Source organism: Hordeum vulgare, chromosome 5H (genome assembly GCF_904849725.1).
Source record: "Hordeum vulgare subsp. vulgare chromosome 5H, MorexV3_pseudomolecules_assembly, whole genome shotgun sequence".
NCBI lineage: Eukaryota > Viridiplantae > Streptophyta > Magnoliopsida > Poales > Poaceae > Hordeum > Hordeum vulgare.
The window spans coordinates 473,099,793-473,121,456 of NC_058522.1; the positions used below are offsets into that span (position 1 = coordinate 473,099,793).

Consider the following 21,664-nt stretch of genomic DNA (forward strand, 5'->3'; position numbering starts at 1 on the left):
TGTCCCCTCCTGCTTTGTCTATGGTAAGCCTAGACATCACCCATGTGACCGCATTCTAACCTCGGGGCCGGCGCAATCGACGGTCGATTAGTGCGGATTACTTCGCTGTTTATTCCTTACGTTGCTACTAGCACAAAGTTAATCTAGCTTAGTTGACTTGACCTCACATCAAGCTTGCTAGTACAATGGTTAGGTAAGAGTGGTTGCTTGTTGCAATTCAAGTTTTGCATCTCAAAAACTATTTATTTCTGACAAGATCTCCGAGTAATTGGTTCAGTTACAACTGAACTTGTTACATTTTGGTTGAAATAATTCAAGCCACAAAGTGAAAGTAGGAGGCATTGTGAAATAAGTGAATCCACCAGGCACACAAGGTGTAAAGGCAGAACTTTAGAACAAAAGTTAGAAATTCGATGTTCAAAATGTTAACCACGCATCGCAAACGCCACAGGGATCTACCAGCCGTGGCGAGGATGCTAAGTACAGATCGATAGGCCCATTACACCAATTACAATTAAGTGGTTTAAAATTCAACAAGTTTTTTTATCTCCCTAGTAATATCTTATTCCTCATTGTCCCTTGCACTCAAAGACATGTAGTACATGTTCTTGCCCAGGGAAATTAGTTTTTAACCAGATTGCATCTGATCTTTTCGGTTACTTTCCAGCGGTTAGCCATCTATTCACATGGGTAAGTTGCTTAGTTTTTCTAGGCGCGTAGTGCTAACCTTCACCCCTTTACTGTCATGTGCACCCTAAGATTCCTCCTATGTCTTGCTCCTTCTTTAAACCCACAAGCCTATCACTGACGCCCATCATGAGCTCACAGGAAGTACTTAGGATTTGCCAGTTCTTGCATCCTCTAATTAGTGTTATTACTCTTAACTTGGGCATGTGACATGAACATGCTTTCTCATTTCCGGAGAACATCTGGAAAAGGAGTAATGTGAAGTTTCGAACTTGGCGCAATGATCATGCACATTATCTGAAATTGGATCACAGACTACTTTTGAGTAATGTATTAAAAGATATAGCAGAACAGCATAGCCGAAACACTGTTTACCAGCATGCATCTAGAATTTACAAAAAAAATTCCAATTGATACTTCATTATGTCTAAACCTTCACAAAAACAAGTTCCAGTTCATCTGGAGTTGCAATTCTCAAGCTCCATTGTAATTGCCAGAGAGTAAAACTGCATCATCATGGGTTTGAGAACATATATAAACAACCCACATTGATGCATAGAAGAATTACACCATGCGGTTGTTTAAGAAAATCATAAGACAGATCGGAAGAGACACGGACATACTTACAGTTATCCTGCCAAGTACTGTAGATAGTAACTTAAGCAGATGAGCCAGAAGTCAAAGCTGCAGATAAAGATGACTGCAGGTAAACGGAAAACACACATACCTGATGATGAGAACCTGAATGGGTACTTCAGATGTTCAGAAGTAAAAAAAATAAAATTCGTAGAATTGACCATGAAAGGAATTATGCTTCACCTGCAAACAGTACATCCTGTACTGTTGAGAGAATGAGAGGCACAGTAATCGGACGCCAAATTCAGTTCAAATAAAAAAAAAAGTTACAGCTGCATTTAGTATTTTACCGTCACTGTAAAGTGCAAAGTTAGCAGATCTGCAGAAGAACACTTGCACACATCATGCAAAGAGGTAGCCGCAAAGCTACCTCCTTCACGGTTCAGACGATCAGAAACTCCTAGAAGGTTAACCCCCGTAAGAAAGGGCCATGCATCCTGCACATGCTGAAAAGAACAGTAAACAACCTTCTTCCTTGGGTAACAGCCACTGTCAACCCCTGCATAAACGCAGCAGCAGTACAAAGGAACCAGGTTTACCTCAGAGCCTGACACCGCAAATGCCCCACAAATCACAAACGGATAGAAGAAGAGTTGGATTACCGAGGGAATTAGGAGCCTGGTGTTGTCACAGAACACGAGAAAGGGCAGATGTTTTTCACCTCGGGAGCAATTAACAAGTCAGATTAGGGGCGCTGCCATGGCAGCAGCAGCAGTAATAAGTACGTAAACACCAAGTTGGCATAAACATAAACATATGTGTGCGGTGCAGATGATGGCAGCGCCACCGCCACCTTCCTCCCATGTTCCCACCACTCACTGCACACCACGCCACACCGCACTGCACTCCGGCGGCCAAAATCTTTTGATTTTGATGATGAAAACAAACGGGATTAGATAGTTAATCTGTGCTCATTTGGATCCAGATCTCTAATCCCCTTCTTGTCTAGGAGTATAAACTAATCATGGGGTGGTCTCCTCCTCTACAATCCCAACGACAGCAATAGGAGGCGCCACGCCACATCAGTACTACTCCTACATCACATCCCCATCGCCAAACCATCCGTCCGTCCGTCCGTCCACCTCGCACGCACGCGCCTCGCCTCGTCAGTCACCGTGCGCCAATGCCGCCGCGCTCCTGCGCCGTCGCACCGAGGAGGCTCGCGCTGCTCGTGTCGCTCGCCTGCGCCGCGCTGCTGGTCGTCCCGTGCCGGTGCGTCAATGAGCAGGGCCGCGCGCTGCTGGAGTGGCGGCGGTCGCTGCGCCCGGCGGGCGGCGCGCTCGACTCGTGGAGGGCGTCGGACGGCTCCCCGTGCCGGTGGTTCGGCGTGTCCTGCGACGCGCGCGGCGGCGTCGTGTCGCTGAGCGTCACCGGCGTCGACCTGCGTGGCCCGCTCCCGGCCAACCTGCTGCCGTTGGCGCCGTCGCTCACCACGCTGGTGCTGTCCGGCACGAACCTCACCGGCGCGATCCCGCCGGAGATCGGCGGGTACGGCGGGCTCGTCACGCTCGACCTCAGCAAGAACCAGCTCACGGGCGCGATCCCCCCCGAGCTGTGCCGGCTCGCCAAGCTCGAGACGCTCGCGCTCAACTCCAATTCCCTCCGCGGCGCCATTCCGGACGACCTCGGCGACCTCGCCAGCCTCACGCACATCACGCTGTACGACAACGAGCTGAGCGGCACGATCCCGGCGAGCATCGGGAGGCTCAAGAAGCTGCAGGTGATCCGCGCCGGCGGGAACCAGGCGCTCAAGGGCCCGCTGCCAAAGGAGATCGGCGGCTGCGCCGACCTCACAATGATCGGCCTCGCCGAGACCGGCATGTCCGGCAGCCTCCCGGAGACGATCGGGCAGCTCAAGAAGATCCAGACCATCGCTATCTACACCACAATGCTCTCCGGCGGCATCCCGGAGTCCATCGGCAACTGCACCGAGCTCACCAGCCTCTACCTCTACCAGAATTCTCTTTCCGGCCCGATACCGCCGCAGCTTGGCCGGCTCCGGAAGCTGCAGTCGCTGCTGCTCTGGCAGAACCAGCTCGTGGGCGCGATCCCGCCGGAGCTCGGCCAGTGCGAGGAGCTCACTCTCATCGACCTCTCGCTGAATTCTCTCACCGGCAGCATTCCGTCCACCTTGGGCCGGCTGCCGTACCTCCAGCAGCTGCAGCTGAGCACGAACCGGCTCACCGGCGCCATCCCGCCGGAGCTGTCCAACTGCACCTCGCTGACGGATATCGAGCTCGACAACAACGCGCTCTCCGGGGAGATCCGCCTCGACTTCCCCAAGCTCGGGAACCTCACGCTGTTCTATGCGTGGAAAAACGGCCTCACCGGCGGCGTGCCGGAGAGCCTCGCCGAGTGCGCGAGCCTCCAGTCGGTGGACCTCTCCTACAACAACCTCACCGGGCCGATCCCGAAGGAGCTATTCGGGCTGCAGAACATGACGAAGCTGCTGCTGCTGAGCAACGAGCTCTCCGGCGTCGTGCCGCCCGACATCGGCAACTGCACCAACCTCTACCGGCTGCGGCTCAACGGCAACCGGCTGTCCGGCACGATACCCGCCGAGATCGGTAACCTGAAGAACCTCAATTTCCTCGACATGAGCGAGAACCACCTCGTTGGCCCGGTGCCGGCGGCCATTTCCGGGTGCGGCAGCCTCGAGTTCCTCGACCTGCACTCGAATGCTCTGTCCGGCGCATTGCCTGCCGCGCTGCCTCGCAGCCTCCAGCTCGTCGACGTATCCGATAACCAGCTTTCCGGGCAGCTGAGGTCCAGCGTTGTCTCGATGCCGGAGTTGACGAAGCTTTACTTGTCGAAGAATCGGCTGACCGGCGGTATCCCGCCGGAGCTGGGTTCTTGCGAGAAGCTCCAGCTGCTGGACCTCGGCGACAACGCGTTCTCTGGTGGCATCCCCGCAGAGCTCGGAGCGCTCCAGTCATTGGAGATTTCGCTTAACCTCAGTTGCAATCGTCTCTCCGGTGAGATACCACCGCAGTTCGCCGGCCTTGACAAGCTCGGCAGCCTCGACCTGTCGCACAACGGACTGTCCGGGAGCCTCGACCCGCTCGCGGCGTTGCAGAACCTCGTCACGCTCAACATCTCGTACAACGCCTTCTCCGGCGAGCTCCCGAACACCCCCTTCTTCCAGAAGCTGCCGCTCAGCGACCTGGCTGGCAACCGCCACCTTGTCGTCGGCGATGGCTCCGACGAGTCCTCCCGGCGGGGCGCCCTCACGACGCTGAAAATAGCCATGTCAATCCTGGCCGTTGTAAGCGCGGCGTTCCTGGTGACCGCCACCTACATGCTCGCCCGCGCCCGCCGCGGCGGCCGCAGCAGCACCCCCGTCGACGGCCACGGCACGTGGGAGGTGACGCTGTACCAGAAGCTGGACATATCCATGGACGACGTGCTCCGCGGGCTGACGTCCGCGAACGTGATCGGCACCGGAAGCTCCGGCGTGGTGTACAGGGTGGACACCCCGAACGGGTACACCATCGCGGTCAAGAAGATGTGGTCGCCGGACGAGATGACCGCCGGCGTGGCCTTCCGCAGCGAGATCGCGGCGCTGGGCTCCATCCGGCACCGCAACATCGTCCGGCTGCTTGGCTGGGCGGCCAACGGCGGCACCAGCACGCGGCTCCTGTTCTACAGCTACCTGCCCAACGGCAACCTGAGCGGCCTCCTCCACGGCGGCGTCGTCGGGGGCACCAAGGGCGCGCCCACGGCCGAGTGGGGCGCGCGCTACGACGTGGCGCTCGGGGTCGCCCACGCCGTGGCGTACCTCCACCACGACTGCGTGCCGGCCATCCTGCACGGGGACATCAAGTCGATGAACGTGCTGCTCGGCCCGTCCTACGAGCCGTACCTCGCCGACTTCGGCCTCGCCCGCATCCTCTCCGCCGGGCAGGGCAAGCTGGACGACTCCTCCAAGCCGCAGCGCATCGCCGGCTCCTACGGCTACATGGCGCCAGGTCCAAAACCTCGTTGCACACTTGCACATGCAAGACAGTATACATCTTGAACCTGATTGTTCCTGACATTTTGGTTTGGTTTGGTTTTCTGGGGCGTGCAGAGTACGCGTCGATGCAGCGGATCAGCGAGAAGAGCGACGTGTACAGCTTCGGGGTGGTGCTGCTGGAGGTGCTGACGGGGCGGCACCCGCTGGACCCGACGCTGCCGGGCGGGGCGCACCTGGTGCAGTGGGTGCAGGCCAAGCGCGGGAGCGACGACGAGATCCTGGACGCGCGGCTCAGGGAGAGCGCCGGCGAGGCGGACGCGCACGAGATGCGCCAGGTGCTGGCCGTCGCCGCGCTCTGCGTGTCCCGCCGCGCGGACGACCGGCCAGCGATGAAGGACGTGGTGGCGCTGCTCGAGGAGATCCGGCGCCCCGCCGCGGCCGACGACGCCAAGCCGGCGCCGGCGACCACGCTGCCTTCCGCCGCGGCGGCAGCACCGATGCTGTCGCCGGCGCGTGGCGGCGCGCACTCTACGAGCGACTCGTTCGCCGTGTCGGACTACTCCGCCTGAGACCGACGACCGACCCGATTTCTCAGTTTTGGTACCGATCGAGCGGTAGGGTTCGGAAACTAGCGAGCTCGATCGGGTGGATTTAGCAGCACCAGAAGCAAATGCTGCTGCTAGTAATTAGTCACTCAATAATTCGTTGATTGGTCGAGGATGTATGTACGTAGATCATGGCGTGGTAATTACAGTACATTAATCAATCGATGCTGTACCTAGCCTTAGCAATCACATCTGGCCTTGTACATACTACTCCTACATGAATCTTGGTTCTTTGGTCGTGTCGAGCGCCGGCGGAACATGCCGTCGCACTGTTCCCGTGGACCCTTTCCCAATTGGGACCTGCTGGTCCTGGGCTTCGTTTGGAGTTGCTCGCTTTGCCTGCTGGATCGAAATGGACGTGACTTGCTCATGATTGCTGCGTGATGCGGACGGACGATCGTTTAATGACGAGCGGGCTCCGTCGAGGGTTTCGGAATGTGGCGTGCGCGATCAGGGAGCAGTGGGGTGGGTTCTCCCTGCTGCGGTTCGCACGTCCGCTTCGTATATGGGCAGTACTCTGCGTCGGTCTGTTGGCCGAAATTTTCGACCGGACGGCCTCCAGCCGTAAGATGCGCGCGTTTTAGACCATACGATTCACCCCTCGTCCTTTTGTCATGTGTTCGTGCTTGCCGGCCGCCCGTGCCGTCGTGCTCCCGTCATCGTCGAGCGGTTGCAGCTTTCTCACCGGGCGTTTCCAGTTTTCTTGGTAGGCAGTTCCAGCACTACCGATGGTGACTGCCGCAAGAGCATCTCCAACAGCCGCGCTACGCGCCGCGTCCAAAAAATGCATTTGCCGCGCGCGCTTCGGCTGTTTTAGCGCGGGGATAGGCGCCGGCTCCAACAGCCGCGCTATAATGCAGCACGCGCGCGCCGCTCCAGCGGTGCCCAAAAATGCAGCGCGCGCAGCAAGCACAAACAACATATAATTTCAAAAAATAGGAGAAAAACCATCACCCATAGCCAAGTGATCATCAACTAGATCGGCCGGGATACCGTATGCCAACATACGCAAAGGCTGTCACCTTCAGAAAGGTGCTATGCCCGAGCTCTCCGGCGGCGCGGCAGCGAGCCCTCGGGCGCTGTTCCTCGGACGTCGGAGGCGCGCGAGGGCCGGCTGGACTAGGAGGGAGTGGGGCGGAAGCGCGGCGGCGCGGGGAGGCCGGGGAATCGCCTGGAACGGTCGCCGGGGGGCGCGGCGCGGCGGCCGCAGCGGAGACAGACCGGGGAAGCGCTTGAGTGGTCGCCGGCGGGCGCGGGCGGCGACGGCGGCGCGGGGATAGGCCGGGGAAGCGCTGAACGGTCGCCGGGGGCGCGAGCGGCGGCGGCGCGCGCGGTCGCGATAGTGGAGGAGGGAGCGAGCGAGCGTGGGAGAGAGCAGTGGCGCGCGCGAGCCGGCGCAGCAAATAACGGGCGCGGGATTGCGTTTCGGCCAGCGCGCTGAATTGAAAATGGCGCGCGCGTCGTTTTTGCGCGTTCGCTGGAGCTGCCCGTCGCGTCGCGCGCGCGCTAAAACTGCCTTTTTTACGGCGCGACGCTTGTATAGCGCGGCTGTTGGAGATGCTCTAACTCTGGGAAGCAGCATCGTCGACACTCCGTCGGACTGGTTCCAGCATCGATCTCGCTCCGTCGGTCCACGATTGTATCATATCAGAAATCAAGAGTTCGCCCCTTGCATCTTCACCGCACCACGGTTTCGACTCGTCGGACAACGGTTGCAACATCCCAGCTGCACGGGTTGCTTTGCAACTTTATCGAACAGTCATTGCAGCTCCGCTGTACTGCGGTTCCAGCTCTTGTGCCCATGGTTATAGCTCCCCTTGCCTGGTTGCAGCACGCCATGCTGGTGGCCGTGTCGTCAGCCGTCATCGATGCAACAAAATTAGTCGCCGGTAGTATTAAAACCAACAACGGTTCTAGCAAAAAATCATCGTTGTCGTCTCGCCGTGACCGTTTGTAGCAAAAACCGATGCAGGTTGTAGCACTAAGGCTCGTCGGTTGTAGCAAAAATTCGCCATGGTTGTAACCAAGGACGATGATTGAAGCAATTTTCCATGGCCATTGAAGCTTTTTTCAAAGGGTTGAAGGTTTTCCCCGGTCCCTCGAAGATATTTTTCGCAGTTGAAGCTTTTTATCCACGATGTTTGCTGCAAACGACGATGAAAAAAGCTACAAGCAGTGTGCCTTTTTTGCTATAACCAGGGAGACGACAAAGTGTGGCTATCGTTGATGGGTTCGTGTGGAGGTGCAACCACACCGATTGGGATTTTCAACCACCGGTGCATTTTTTGCTACCACACGGTGGACCGTGCTACAAGCGGCGAGGCGACGGGGAGCGGCTACGGGGAGTTATGACGGGCGGCCAATTTTCGCTCGCTGGCGGGGGAAATCACAGCGGCGGGAGAGAGAAAGGGGATCGAGGGGAAGAAGACGAGCTGGTAGGAGAAGGAGATCGGGAGCAAGAAGACAAAAAAGGTGGGCCACAGGCACTGCATGGCGTAGGATTAGAGCACGCTCGACCTGTTGGGGAACGTCGCATGGGAAACAAAAATTTTCCTACGCACACGAAGACCTATCATGGTGATGTCCATCTACGAGAGGGGATGAGTGATCTACGTACCCTTGTAGACCGTACAGCAGAAGCGTTAGAGAACGCGGTTGATGTAGTGGAACGTCCTCACGTCCCTCGATCCGCCCCGCGAACAATCCCGCGATCAGTCCCACGATCTAGTACCGAACGGACGGCACCTCCGCGTTCAGCACACGTACAACTCGACGATGATCTCGGCCTTCTTGATCGAGCAAGAGAGACAGAGAGGTAGAAGAGTTCTCTGGCAGCGTGACGGCGCTCCGGAGGTTGGTGATGATCTTGTCTCAGCAGGGCTCCGCCCGAGCTCCGCAGAAACGCGATCTAGAGGAAAAACCGTGGAGGTATGTGGTCGGGCTGCCGTGGAAAAGTCGTCTCAAATCAGCCCTAAAACCTCCGTATATATAGGTGGGAGGGAGGGGACCTTGCCTTGGGGCACAAGGAGCCCCAAGGGGGTCGGCCAAGTCCAAGGGGGAGGACTCTCCCCCCCCAAACCGAGTTGGACTAGGTTTGGTGGGAGGGAGTCCCCCTCCCTTCCCACCTCCTCCTTTTTTTTCCTTTTTCCTTTGGTTTCTTATCCTTGGCGCATAGGGCCCTTTTGGGCTGTCCCACCAGCCCACTAAGGGCTGGTGCGCCACCCTTATGGCCTATGGGCTTCCCCGGGGTGGGTTGCCCCCCCGGTGAACTCCCGGAACCCATTCGTCATTCCCGGTACATTCCCGGTAATTCCGAAAACCTTCCGGTAATCAAATGAGGTCATCCTATATATCAATCTTCGTTTCCGGACCATTCCGGAAACCCTCGTGACATCCGTGATCTCATCCGGGACTCCTAACAACATTCGGTAACCAACCATATAACTCAAATACGCATAAAACAACGTCGAACCTTAAGTGTGCAGACCCTGCGGGTTCGAGAACTATGTAGACATGACCCGAGAGACTCCTCGGTCAATATCCAATAGCGGGACCTGGATGCCCATATTGGATCCTACATATTCTACGAAGATCTTATCGTTTGAACCTCAGTGCCAAGGATTCGTATAATCCCGTATGTCATTCCCTTTGTCCTTCGGTATGTTACTTGCCCGAGATTCGATCGTCAGTATCCGCATACCTATTTCAATCTCGTTTACCGGCAAGTCTCTTTACTCGTTCCGTAATACAAGATCCCGCAACTTACACTAAGTTACATTGCTTGCAAGGCTTGTGTGTGATGTTGTATTACCGAGTGGGCCCCGAGATACCTCTCCGTCACACGGAGTGACAAATCCCAGTCTTGATCCATACTAACTCAACTAACACCTTCGGAGATACCTGTAGAGCATCTTTATAGTCACCCAGTTACGTTGTGACGTTTGATACACACAAAGCATTCCTCCGGTGTCAGTGAGTTATATGATCTCATGGTCATAGGAATAAATACTTGACACGCAGAAAACAGTAGCAACAAAATGACACGATCAACATGCTACGTCTATTAGTTTGGGTCTAGTCCATCACGTGATTCTCCCAATGACGTGATCCAGTTATCAAGCAACAACACCTTGTTCATAATCACAAGACACTGACTATCATTGATCAACTGGCTAGCCAACTAGAGGCATGCTAGGGACGGTGTTTTGTCTATGTATCCACACATGTAAATGAGTCTTCATTCAATACAATTATAGCATGGATAATAAACTATTATCTTGATACAGGAATTATAATAATAACTATATTTATTATTGCCTCTAGGGCATAATTCCAACAGTCTCCCACTTGCACTAGAGTCAATAATCTAGCCCTCACATCACCATGTGAATTACATTGTAATAAATCTAACACCCATACAGTTCTGATGTCGATCATGTTTTGGCCGTGGAAGAGGTTTAGTCAGCGGGTCTGCTACATTCAGATCCGTGTGCACTTTGCATATATTCACGTCCTCTTCCTCGACGTAGTCGCGGATGAGGTTGAAGCGTCGTTTGATGTGTCTGGTCTTCTTGTGAAACCGTGGTTCCTTTGCTAAGGCAATGGCACCAGTGTTGTCACAGAACAAGGTTATTTGATCCAGTGCACTTGGCACCACTCCAAGATCCGTCATGAACTGCTTCATCCAGACACCCTCCTTAGCCGCCTCCGAGGCAGCCATGTACTCCGCTTCACATGTAGAATCTGCTACGACGCTTTGCTTGGAACTGCACCAGCTTACGGCACCCCCGTTAAGAATAAATACGTATCCGGTTTGCGACTTAGAGTCGTCCGGATCTGTGTCAAAGCTTGCATCGACGTAACCTTTTACGGCGAGCTCTTCGTCACCTCCATACACGAGAAACATCTCCTTAGTCCTTTTCAGGTACTTCAGGATATTCTTGATCGCTGTCCAGTGATCCACTCCTGGATTACTCTGGAACCTACCTGCCATACTTATGGCCAGGCTAACATCCGGTCTAGTGCACAGCATTGCATACATGATAGAACCTATGGCTGAAGCATAGGGGACGGAGCGCATATGCTCTCTATCTTCATCAGTTGCTGGGCACTGAGTCTTACTCAATCTCGTACCTTGTAAAACTGGCAAGAACCCTTTCTTGGACTGTTCCATTTTGAACCTCTTCAAAACTTTATCAAGGTATGTGCTTTGTGAAAGTCCTATCAGGCGTTTTGATATATCCCTATAGATCTTAATGCCTAGAATGTAAGCAGCTTCTCCTAGGTCCTTCATAGAGAAACTTTTATTTAAGTAACCTTTTATGCTCTCCAAAAGCTCTACGTTGTTTCCAATCAGTAATATGTCATCCACATATAATAGTAGAAACGCCACAGAGCTCCCACTCACTTTCTTGTAAATACAAGATTCTCCAACCACTTGTATAAACCCAAATGCTTTGATCACCTCATCAAAGCGTTTGTTCCAACTCTGAGATGCTTGCACCAGTCCATAAATGGATCACTGGAGCTTGCACACCTTGTCAGCATTTTTAGGATCGACAAAACCTTCGGGTTGCATCATATACAACTCTTCCTTAAGAAAACCGTTAAGGAACGCCGTTTTGACATCCATCTGCCAGATTTCATAATCGAAAAATGCAGCTATTGCTAACATGATTCTGACGGACTTAAGCATTGCTACGGGTGAGAAAGTCTCATCGTAGTCAACTCCTGGAACTTGTGAAAAACCTTTTGCCACAAGTCGAGCTTTATAAACGGTCACATTACCGTGAGCGTCCGTCTTCTTCTTAAAGATCCATTTGTTCTGAATAGCCTTGCGGCCCTCAGGTAGTATCTCCAAAGTCCACACTTTGTTCTCATACATGGATCCTATCTCGGATTTCATGGCTTCTAGCCATTTGTTGGAATCTGGGCCCACCATTGCTTCTTCATAATTTGCAGGTTCATTGTTGTCTAACAACATGATTGATAAGACGGGATTACCGTACCACTCTGGAGCAGCGCGTGATCTCGTCGACCTGCGTGGTTCAACAGAAACTTGAACGGGAGTTTCATGATCATCATCATTAACTTCCTCCTCAACCGGCGTCGCAACGACAGAGGTTTCCCCTTGCCCTGCGCCACCATCCAGAGGGATGAGAGGTTCGACAACCTCGTCAAGTTCTATCTTCCTCCCACTCAATTCTCTCGAGAGAAACTCCTTCTCGAGAAAAGCTCCGTTTTTAGCAACAAACACTTTTCCCTCGGATTTGAGATAGAAGGTGTACCCAACTGTCTCTTTTGGGTAACCTATGAAGACGCACCTTTCTGCTTTGGGTTCCAGCTTTTCAGGCTGAAGCTTTTTGACATAAGCATCACATCCCTAAACTCGGTTAACGTGCTCGGTGTTGAAGACGAGGGCCGAGCTTATGGTGGGTCAAGTTTACCGCCGACGGCCCCCAAGCCGGTCACGAGGTAGCCAATGAAGAGCTCGACATGATGAAGCGACAACAGAACACTTCGGAAAGGCTGAGGCGAAACCCCAGGTCCAGTTGAGGAAACATAGTAGCTCGACAGTGTGACGGCGAAGCCCCCACGTTAGTCGACCATGTCGATGATGCAATTCGATTGACGGAGGTGTGACGACGACGTCGTCGCGCCGAGGTGACTGTCAAACACAGTCGGAGCCGATCAACTGTGCACATAAAAAAATGCAAGCCAATAGTAATATCAAATAAAAATCCTCCACTTAATTAACTTAAGTGAAATAAATAAATAGAAACATATATCCTAAGCGTGGAGGTGCCCGAGCGAAGAGCTCAGTTTGATGAAGTCGCGATGCGGCACGGTCGATGTGGCGAGGTGAAGCCCCTGTCCAGCTAACATGACAAAGCTAGTCGGCTGATGACGCCGAAGTTCCTAGAGCAGGTTGATGAAGAGATGTCGGAGCCCCCGGTCAAGCCGAGGTGACGGAGTAGATTGCTAAGGCAAAGCTAGAGCACCCATGCTAGCCGATGTGTTGAAGCAGGTCAGCGTGGCGGACGACGGCTTGAAGTGACGCGCGGCGATGCCGGTGTAGGTCAAAATTTGTGACGCGTCCAATGCTGGTTTGATGAAGCAACGGAGCGTTTGTCCCGCACAACCCGTTGGTGACGAGGTTCTCTTAATGAGTATTCTACCATCGGGATGCCGAACTCTTGGTCTGCTCGTTGAGTTGATGATCCGAGCTGGTTATCACTCGCTCGATGGAGCAACGACACAGTCAATGCTGGCGTAGCTCGGAAGCCGTGGAGCAACATTATCGGGTCGATTTGACACCGGCGCGACGGTGAAGATTGCCTTGAAAAAGGATCAAAATTTATGGGCATGTGTTTTAGAACAATACTCAAAATTTATGAAATTTTTCTTTAAAAAGATGTCCAACATCCCGTTCATGAAGAAAGATGAGCTCGAGTCGGATTCGTTTTCGCGAAGAAAACACGTCAAAAATTTGTTGTACTCATCGGATGTTTCCTAAAGTATGAACGGTCGGATTGGGTTGAAACTTTGAGGGCTGGTCGATACAAGAATTCCGGACCCGATGAACGGTGGGATTGTCCAGTGGATGTCCGAGCTCGATACTGGACCCTTAGCCCTAAACTCATTCAGATTCTCGTCCAGATTCGACACGGCTCCATATATTGGAGATAGCCGGAGATTCCTTCATCGGAACGCAACAAAAATTTATAGGGTTGTTGTAGATACAGTTCCGCACTATTACACCAAAGCAATCTTTAAAGCGACGTTCGAGGAAGCGGGGACGACGAACACAGATACTCTGTCCAGAAAAAACTGCAATCTACACACGAGACTTCAATCCTTCTGCCGATCACACAACGGAGCTCTCAGTGAAAGCACCAATGTCGACGTCAAAACTAGCGGATCTCGAGTAGGGGGTCCCGAACAGTGGATCTTGGATTGATGGGTAACAAGGGACTAAGGAGACGATGTTTTACCCAGGTCCGGACCCTCTTGATGGAGGTAAACCTACGTCTTGCTCTTGTTGTATTGATGAAGTAGTAGAAAGTACAAAGTTGATCTACCTCGACATCGTATGTTGTGGTCTAAACCCTAAGAGTAAACATCATATGAATATGAGATTGTCTATCGAATAGCTTTGCCTCGGTTTATATAATGCACCGTAGGCCTAGGATAACAAGAGTCCCAGTCGACTACGTTGGTGTAGAGGACTACTTGCCTTGATCCCCAAGTCTCGCGGAATCTTCCTCGTCAATTCATCGGCTGCCTGAAGTAGCCAGGATTCCGGCCCATAGAGAAGGCCGGTGGCCCGAGGAGCCCTTAGTCCATGACTCCCACACAGGTATCGGGTTCCGACTCGCCCCCATAGGTCCCCCGAGCTGTTTTTTGAAAACAATAAACTCGACCGAAATTCGGCCAAAACCAAGTCAAATTCTAACGAAATCCATAGCTTGCATAAAAACTTGTACAAAAAGTGAAATAAAAACATAATTAAACTAAGCTACATCGCCGCCGCCCGCCACTGCCGCCCACGCCGTCGCCTTCTACATGCCGAGGAGCTTGTAGAAGTTGGTGTAGTCATCGTCGTCGTCGTCGCCGTTGCCGCCCGCTCGGCCACCGTCCTTGCTGCACCCCTGCCCTGGGTCGCCGTGGTGAACACGGTTCGGAGGCCCCGTCGCCTCCTCGCCTGTGTCGTCGAGGATGACGACGCCGCCCTCCCCCCGGTCGCGGCGCCAGGCGAAGATCTCCTCCAGGGCGTGGCACTGGCGCTCCATCTCCTCCCGGACGTAGTCATCCCGCGCCCATTTCAGCGCGGAAGGTGCTCCTGCTTGACGGAGAGGAGTCCATGATGCACCCGCACTATTATTATTATCATATCATTCGATCGTGCAAGTGAAAGACAATAATGATGATATTTGATGAAGTGATCGTGGCAAAGGAAGCTCGTATGGACTCTTCTTGTTTCCCATTTTTGTAAAGATGTTTAGCTCGTTCGATCTTGATTGAGTATATTATGAGTGAACATGTTTATGATGACAATTAGAGATTATAGTTTCTCATGTCATGCTTAAATAGCTAGGAGTGGATAATGATTTATCTTATGAGTCAACATGCATTAAAATGGTTATGATCTGGTATGGTAATATGGTATTTCCCTTTGAGTAATTCGAGCAGCTTGACTTGGCCCATGCGCAGACATGTACTTGATTCAAAACCAATGTAGCCTTCACTATGTTTAAATTCAGAGTGTTCGTATCTTAACCATGCTAATGTTCAATATTAATTATTCACAATGCACGATTATGACCGTTTTCGCTCTCTAGCTGGTCGCCTCTCAATCTATTGCTAGCTTTCATGTGTACCAAGCGGGAATGCTGCTTGTGCATCCAAACTCCTAAAATTAAGTTGTTCCACATGAGTCCACCATACCTATCCATATACGGTATTACCCTACTGTTCCAAGTTAATTTTCATGTGCCATCTATAATATTCAAATAAATATCTGTTTTGTGTGTTCGTACTGCTCATGGAGCGATGGCGCGGTCATTATCTCCCATGCTAAGTGGGTTATTCTCAAAGATGAGTGTTTATTCAGTTGTCATTACATGAGAGAGTCTAGTAAAAGGATGCCCAGTCCTGCATAATGCAAAAATAAATAAACAAGAACTCCCCCTAGAAAGTTGATTGGTTAGATGGTACCCGTGGATTCGGCTAGCCATGGAGTGTGTTTGAATGATGGAGGGGGAGTAAAATTTCAATTCTGTTTGGGAACCACCAATAATGTGATTAGCATGGAAGATCTTGAAAAATCCATCGTAACGTTGAGGGGAAAAGCAAACCACCCCAAAAATATAATTTCATCCCTCTTTTTGAACCTTGAGCTCTGGCACCTCTGCAAATCAATGCTTCCCTTTGCGAAGGGTCTATCCATTTATTTTTATGCTGAGTCATCACCATCTTACTGTCCGCACAAGACCAGATAGCACTATTGTCATTCTTCTGCATTGAGTCTAGTTAATGTTGGATTTGAGCATGACTAGATCTTTCCTACTCTGAACTGTAATGTTTAGTCGCTGCTTGAACCTCGGAGGTGCTCTGCTTTATGTTTTCGGTCTCAGAAAGGGCTAGCGAATTACCATGTTACCATATTATATCATGATTGTTTTGATAAATTGTTGGCATATGAGATATCTTATTATTGCTCACTAGTTGATTATGTATTGCCATGTGCGCATATGATGTTTAATTGTTCTCATGAATATGGTTACTTATGATTTATTCTAAAAACCTGAACACTAGCTAAGCATATATACAACAATAAGAACAAAAGAGTATGTAAAAGTTTTCTGTATCACTTTCAGTTTATCAACTGAATTGCTTGAGGACAAGAATGAGTTAAGCTTGAAGGAGTTGATACGTCTCCAACGTATCTACTTTTCGAAACACTTTTTCTCTTGTTTTGGACTCTAATTTGCATGATTTGAATGAAACTAACCTGGACTAACGTTGTTTTTAGCAGAACTACTTTGGTGTTATTTTTTTGCAAAAATAAAAGTTCTCGGAACTAGACGAAACTTTCTGTGAATTCTTACTCGAAAATATAATGAATTATGGAGGGAAGAGGTGCTGGAGGAGGTGTGCCACGGGGGCACAAGCCAAGAGGGCGTGACCCATGCCCTCGCCGCGCCCTGATGGCTTATGGCCCCCATGGCTCCTCCGACCCTATTTCCAGTCCTATAAATTCCTATTCACGGAGGAAAAAATAGGAGAGAATATTTCATCATGTTTCACGAGACAGAGCCGCCGCCACCTCCTGTTCTTCCTCCGGAGAGCTGATTTGGAGTCTGTTTCGGGCTCCGGAGAGGGGGATTCGTCGTCATCACCAACCCTTCTCCATCAACACCACCATGATGCTCACCACCGGGCGTAAGTAATTCCTTTGTAGGCTTGCTGGACGGTGGTGATATTATATGATATTGATCATGTAATCGAGTTAAATTTGATAGGGATTGATCCCTAGTGTTCACTATGTTCGGAGATTGATGTTGCTATGACTTTGCTATGCTTAATGTGTGTCACTAGAGCTCGAGTGCCATGATTTCAGATATGAACCTATTATGTTTTAATCAATATAAGAGTGTTTTGGATCCTATCTTACAAGTCGTAGTCAACTATAACATGTCATGATCTGCATCCCCCAAGGTGACAGAAATTGGGATTCTTTCCGGTGATTGTTGTAGTTTGAGGAGTTCATGTATTCATCATGTGTTAATGCTTTGTTACGATTCTCTATTAAAAGGAGGCCTTAATATCCCTTAGTTTCCAATAGGACCCCGCTATCACGGGAGGGTAGGACAAAAGATGGCATGCAAGTTCTTATCGCAAGGACGTATGACTATATACGGAATACATGCCTACATTATATTGATGAACTGGAGCTAGTTCTGTGTCACCCTAGTGTGTAACTGTTACATGGTCAATGTCATCTAAATTATTATCCATCACCGATCCACGTGCCAACGCTTTTCATATACTGAATCTTGCTAAGTTACTACTGCTGATGTTACTGTCACACTTGCTACTAAATTGCCACTATTACTTTTGCTACTAAAATTGCTACTGTCACTACTACTATTTGTCGTGCTACTAAATCCTTGTTGTAGAGAGATATCCGAGGTGCAATTGAATTGACAACTCAGCTGTCAAGGCCAATAAATACACTTTGGCTCCCCTTATGTCGAATCAATAAATTAGGGTAAAGTACTACCCATGAAGATTGTCGTGATCCCCTACACTTGTGGGTTATCAATGACCTGTCGGCTTTCGTGAACGAGCCCCTGAAAAAGTTGCGGTCATGGACTCTGTTGGCCAAGTTGACGCCGGAGGCCAAGGCTTTGGCGGAGGCCGCCGCTTGCTTCGAAGAAAGGCGGGCTGGAAGGAGGTCACAACATGCGCACGTCGGTGGCACCTTGTTGGGACCGGTTTTCCAGGATATTAAATTCCCAGCAACAGGACCTTGTGTTCACTAGCCCCAGGATTACTGTTAGCTGGTGGACACTCAGTTGATATAGAAATTCCAAGCAAATTATAAAATTTGGGGTACTAGACCATGAAGGTCCATGGGGTATAACAAAATCTCTAGAGACTCACGACGGAAGCGACTCGTGGATCTCAAGTGTCCATGAGACTCTATTCCCACAGAAACAAGAGACGTGGATAACTCCTATATCGTGAGGCTGTTATTCTCGACGTCTAGGTTCCGGGGTTGACGTCATCATTTACCTCTCCAAATACGCAATCTGGCCAAGACAATAGCCAGGGAGAAGCCGATGAGTATTTTGAATGTACTCGCAAACATGATGAAAGGAGATAAGTTAAAGTAGCTGAGATGCATGCACTAAAATTATAATAACACCTGACAGGCCTTAAGATTTAATTTACGAATGTAATTATGCGGATAAATCATTCCTACGAAAGATGTATAAGCAATCAAGGGAAGTAAGTAACAATAAAAATAAATGTGACGATCGGGTGTCTCAAGCGACACCTCGAAAGGACACACAATATAAACCACAGTGGAGTGTCTAAGCGACGCTACATAAAGGGACTAATACTAGCATAATAAAAGTAATACCACAGCAGGGCGTGTGGGGCCACACCGCAAAAAGGGCTTATAACTAAAGAATAACTGATGTGCCACAGTTTGGCGTCTTGATAGACAACACAAAAAGGGCTTATAAGATAATAACGACAATGAGTAAGTAATAACATGCGTGCCACAGTCGGACGTATGAGAGACGAAAAACATAAAGGGCTTGTATGAAAATAATAACAGTTCCCACAATCGAGCATCTGAGCGACACAACATAAAGGGCTTATATGAAAATAATAGCATTTGCCACAGTCCGGCGTCTGAGCGATGCCACATAAATAGCTTCTATGAAATTAATAACCGTTGCCATATCCGGGCGTCTGAGCGACCCCACATACAAGTATTATAAAGACAATAATAACATTGAGTATTCAAGAGGTAGAACCTTCCTAGGGACACTCAAATTTCTTATACAAGAAATGGTTAGTCCACAACAAGATTCATGATAATTATGATCATCCATCATTTGTCAAAACCCTAGAATACTGTTTGTAAATAGTTGCATTAGCATCCATGTCACCATGTTAATTTTTCCTTGAATTTGAATTTAGGAATTAGCAAGCCTCATGAAATATTTTAGAAACGATCAATTTAAAACTCCTTCAAATGATCCCAAGGAAATGAGCCCTTTTAACTCTGAAAATATTGTGAGCCCTTTTATGGAGTCTCAAAAGCATTTATTTTGGGGCGTTGAATTAAAATAATAAATATTTGAGTTGGATTTAATTCTTTTATAAAAGAATTATAATTCTAATAATTTTGAAAATTTGTGAGTGGCTATGAATATATGTTATCAAGCCACATAATAATTATCAGGAGCTAAAAAAGTGATTTGCTTATAAACCAAATTCAAAACATATTATAGAAATTAGAAAACATAGAAAAAATTAGAGAAGAGAGAGATAGAGCAAGAGAGTTATGTGGTTTACCTGGCCCAGTAGCTTGCCCAGCCCACCAACAGGGAAACCTCGTCTTCCTGCTCGCTAGTAGGCAGAGGGGATGGCGTGCATGGCGCCGTGCTTGCTAGCACACAACTGCGTGCTTGGACCGCCCCAGGGCACTGTGATAACGGGGATGAGTACTCCGAAGCCGTCTGAATCAATCCCGCCTCGCCATTCTCTCTCTACCCACTCTATCTCGCACTCCTCCCGTCCCGTCACCATGGCCGAGCGCCACCCTCGCCGTCGTTGTCATTCGACGCAGCCACCGTCTACCCCTCGCCCCTCTGACGTGCCCATAGAGCCCCTGCACCTCACCTCGATCATCTACGCTGAAGAACCCGAGCAATGAAGCGCGAAGACGGCTGAATCAATGCCTTCTTCAACCTCGACATCGCCGGAAGCCATCATCGATTCCGCTGGACCGCGAGCTTCCCCGAGCTTTCCATCTGCATAGTTCGGAACGTTGTGAGCCCCTACTCCGTTTCCCCTAGCTCAAATGCTCGATTGACTATAGTAGCTATCGTTACCATTGAGCCCGAGAGCTCCTCGCTGTTGGCCATGTCGCTGCCGTGGCTACGGCCACAGGATCGAACACCTGAGTGTGTGGTTGTGCTCAGGAGGGGACGAGGAACGCGTAGGAGCCTTTGGCTCCTCACCTAATGCGCTGTGGCATCGATCAAAATCGACGCTTGAGCTCCGGCGGTCCGGCCACCGCTAGTTTGGTTGTGGCTGCCAATTCCGGTGATCCCGTGGCCACCTAACCCGCGTGCTAGATGCGGACTAGCGCGGGCTACCTCCTGGTAGTCTTCGCACGTCCAACTGCTATCGTATGTACAACTCCGGCGTAAAACCGTCGTTGTTTTGGCCACCAACGGCGAACCTCCGGCGACGTCCGACGTGGCATGATCATTGAGACTAATCCTGGCTAATTAGTTAAAGAAATAGACACTCACAGCGAGTCCCAACTTGGGATTATCCTTGAGGCTATGACAGAATGGCCCAACCTGTGAGTGGCACTAGCCAGCTTTGAGAGACTAACCAGTGGGACCCACTGTTGATGTGATGACGTCATCTTGAGGTAATGCTGATGAAGTAATGATTTCTGAAATAAAAATAAATAAAAAATGATTTATTAATTTCGGAAAATGTTTAAAACTTAGGAAATTCACAGAAAATAATCTATATCTCGGCTGAAAATAATTTGTATATGAAAAATAATCTGAAAAATCCAATGTGTTTATGGCATTTTCATGCATGCAAGAACAACTTATGTCCTCTGTTTAGGACAATTCATTGAAATGACTTATAAATAACCACATATGGAGTTCGAATTTGAACCTTTTGTTCAAACCAACTTGATTTAATCTTGTTGCTAGATACATTAGCTCAAACAACATCATATTGCCATGTCATGCGCATGCATCATAGTGTTTCATTTTCGTGATTTAAATGGTGTTCCCTTTTCTGTTTGCCGATGTTTGTTCCCTCTCGGTACACATTACTCCAACATTGTGATCATTGACATTGATGAAGAGAAGTGCTATCTTCAGAACTGTCACGCAAGAAACCCCCCTTGAGCATACCGATACAAACCCACTCTCAAACTCCTGCTCTCTTTTACTATATTAGGACAACATCGATTCAACAGTTACATGTTCTCGGTAGATGAACCCATTCCTTTGCATGACATGTCTTTGTCGTAGTAAATAGTTGAAACCACTTAGCATGAGTAGCAACTGCTTGAGCCTTGTTGTGCTTACTCATACATGCTTGCTTATTATGCCTGCTATGCTTAGAGTTGTGTCGAGTTTAATCCATCTCGGCGATGAAATCGAATGGTTATTTTCATGTCCTACTATGTGAATGTTGCTTTTCATGTCCTACATGTAAGTATGTGAATATGATTTTTTAAAGGTAGCGATGAGAGGCCATGTAGGAGTACATGGCAGGTTGTCTCACTAGGACCGTCCTTAAGAACTAAGTTTTGTGAATGTTATACAAGACAAGATACTACCACACATCGGGTTCTGATAACTCGGCCCCTCTTGACTTATTAAGCACTTAGATCTCTGTCAAAGAGTTACAGCTAGTTTTTTGTGTTTGTAGGAAAAGTGTTGGTGATCGTGTTTAGCTTTGGCCGACAAGGTGGGCTTGAGTGCGGTAGATACAC

The 21,664-nt window shown here is 50.0% G+C and overlaps 1 protein-coding gene across 1 annotated transcript; it reads left to right on the forward strand.

Annotated features, from left to right (window-relative positions):
* Nucleotides 1-1,859: 1,859 nt before the first annotated feature.
* Nucleotides 1,860-6,122, forward strand: LOC123399171 (leucine-rich repeat receptor-like serine/threonine-protein kinase RGI4). The gene is made up of 2 exons (XM_045093603.1): nt 1,860-5,291; nt 5,393-6,122. The coding sequence occupies exons 1-2, from the start codon at nt 2,447-2,449 to the stop codon at nt 5,845-5,847; spliced, it is 3,300 nt and encodes a 1,099-aa protein (XP_044949538.1). The 5' UTR covers nt 1,860-2,446; the 3' UTR covers nt 5,848-6,122.
* Nucleotides 6,123-21,664: the final 15,542 nt, after the last annotated feature.

Bases quoted from the DNA above. Each gene is read 5' to 3' on its own strand.
- LOC123399171 (XM_045093603.1), top strand. From the start codon at position 2,447: ATGCCGCCGCGCTCCTGCGCCGTCGCACCGAGGAGGCTCGCGCTGCTC. The intron at 5,292-5,392 runs GTCCAAAACCTC...TGGGGCGTGCAG, and splicing joins CTACGGCTACATGGCGCCAG to AGTACGCGTCGATGCAGCGG.